We start from the raw sequence: 2,026 nt of genomic DNA, 5'->3' as shown, positions 1-2,026 counted from the left end.
GCTGCTAGCGCCGGTGCTGGCGGCCGCCCCAGGAGGTGAGGGCGGCCGGGCTGGATGGGCAGCGGTTGGGGTGGGCCGCAGAGACGGCAGGGGTGTCCCCCGAGGGTTTAAGCCAGTTTCCACGCTCCCGGTAAGCGGCGCGAGGGGGCCGCGGCCCCTGCCTCAGGTGCGTGCGCGTAGTGCGGGGTAGGTGCGTTTCGTTTCGCCCCAATCTCGTCTGTCCCCGCAGGACTCTTCTGGCCGCTTGACTCCTCTACGCCCTGACGAAGGCCGGATTTGGGCCAGGGTTTTTGGGGTTCGCGCGGGCGGCTTGGAGGGATTGCGGGCTCGTCCCTTCCAGAGTTTAAGTCCGGCGGTGAACAAGGTCTTGAAGTCGCTTTGGAGAGCGGAGTCCTGGAGGGTGCTTATGCGTTGGAGTCAGGCTTGCACGGGGTGACCGTGTAAGCCCTCTGGGTTGTGCTTTTATTCCTTCTCACCTCCTAAGGAATGCATACACGGTTTATTCGTCTGTTCCTTTATTGGACGCATGCCTGGCAGTGAACAAAACCAGTACAGTCACCTAAGCCTTCATAGGGATGGTGGTCTCCGTGTTGTTGACCGCTGCATCCCCAAGGCTTGTTATTGGTAGATAGGCCAGTACATTTTTTTAAAGGAGAGAATGACTCTAATTACTGCTTTTCCATTTCCCACTCAGAAGTAACAACAGTGAACATTTTGGCGTTCCTTCGGGCTCAGCACACTCAGTTACACACATAAGAATATAAATTTACATATAACTATTTTTATGTAAAAAAAGCTAAAGTATATATACGTTGTGCTACACACTTTTTAGCATTCCTTTACATGTCTTTTCATTTCAGTGTACATGGGTCCACCGGCTTTCCAGTGGTTACACAGTATTCTATATTATGGATATATGGTTTACTTAACGTTGTCCTATTAGTGAACATATTAAAGGTTATTTCACGTTTTATTTGTTTACCTTTTTGAGACAGGCTAGAGTGCTATAGCTTCAAACTAGCTCACAGCAGCCTCAAACTCTTAGGTTCAAGCAATCGTCTTGCCTCAGCCTCCCAAGTAGATAGGACTGTAGGCCACCTGTCACCATACCCAGCTAGTTTTTCTCTTTTTAGTAGAGAAAGGGTTTGGTTCTTGCTCATGTTGGTCTTGAACTCCTGACCTCAAGCAGTCCACTTGCGTTGCCCTCACACATCGCTAAAATTATAGATGAGAGCCACTGCTCTTGGCCTGAGGTTTTAATTTTTATTGCAGTGCTGTGTAGAATGAGCAAGTACTCAAATCTTTGTGTGCATATGTGGTATTTCTTTAGACTTATGGAATTAGAGTTTTAGGATTGATGTTTCAGAGCCTGTGCATTTCTGAAATGTTAGCTGGTAATGCCAAATTGTGGTCCAAAAAGGCTTTATCACATATTTTTAACTAGATCAATTTATATTTCCATTAGTGGGTATCTAGGCTGTCTATTCCATGGTATCTTCTCCAACACTGGGTATTACTTTTGGTTGTTGTTGTTGTTAGAAAAAAACACTCACTTTGTCACCCTCGGTAGAGAGCTGTGGCATCACAGCTCACAGCAACCTCCAACTCTTGGGCCTAGGTGATTCTCTTGCTCCAGCCTCTTGGGTAGCTGGGACTACAGGCATCCGCCCGGCTATTTTTTTGTTGCAGTTTGGCTGGCCAGATTTGAACCCACCCCCCTCGGTATATGGGGCTGGCGCCCCACTCACTGAGCCACAGGCGCCGCCCAGGGTATTACTTTATTTTTCAAAACAATTAGTCTGTAAAAGATATTTCAGTGTTCATTTGTGTGGATACAAGGAGTAAAAATGTTTTTGCTTGTTTAATGGCCATTTATATATCCTTTTCCTATCTTTCATACCTTTTTTCTTTCTGTCATTCATGCTCTAGGATGTCTGCAGGTGTTTGTAATCTGTGCTTTGTACTACATACTGTTTTTTATTTGGAATATGTGTCAATTTTCAGCACAGCGACATTTAAAAAAAAA

The 2,026-nt window shown here is 46.2% G+C and overlaps 1 protein-coding gene across 1 annotated transcript in view; it reads left to right on the top strand.

The window, feature by feature from the left end:
* Positions 1–4: 4 nt before the first annotated feature.
* Positions 5–2,026, top strand: part of TRAP1 (TNF receptor associated protein 1) — a gene marked incomplete at its 5' end in the record, with an annotated part of 57,148 nt that continues 55,126 nt past the window's right edge. The window contains one exon of the mRNA XM_012805785.2: positions 5–35. Within this exon, the coding sequence (XP_012661239.2) occupies positions 5–35 (31 nt within the window). The remainder of the gene's footprint in view (positions 36–2,026) is intronic.

This window comes from Otolemur garnettii, unplaced genomic scaffold (assembly GCF_000181295.1).
Source record: "Otolemur garnettii isolate 467f Iridium unplaced genomic scaffold, OtoGar3 scaffold00044, whole genome shotgun sequence".
NCBI classification, from domain to species: Eukaryota; Metazoa; Chordata; class Mammalia; order Primates; family Galagidae; genus Otolemur; species Otolemur garnettii.
This window is presented reverse-complemented; position numbering and strand designations above follow the sequence as displayed.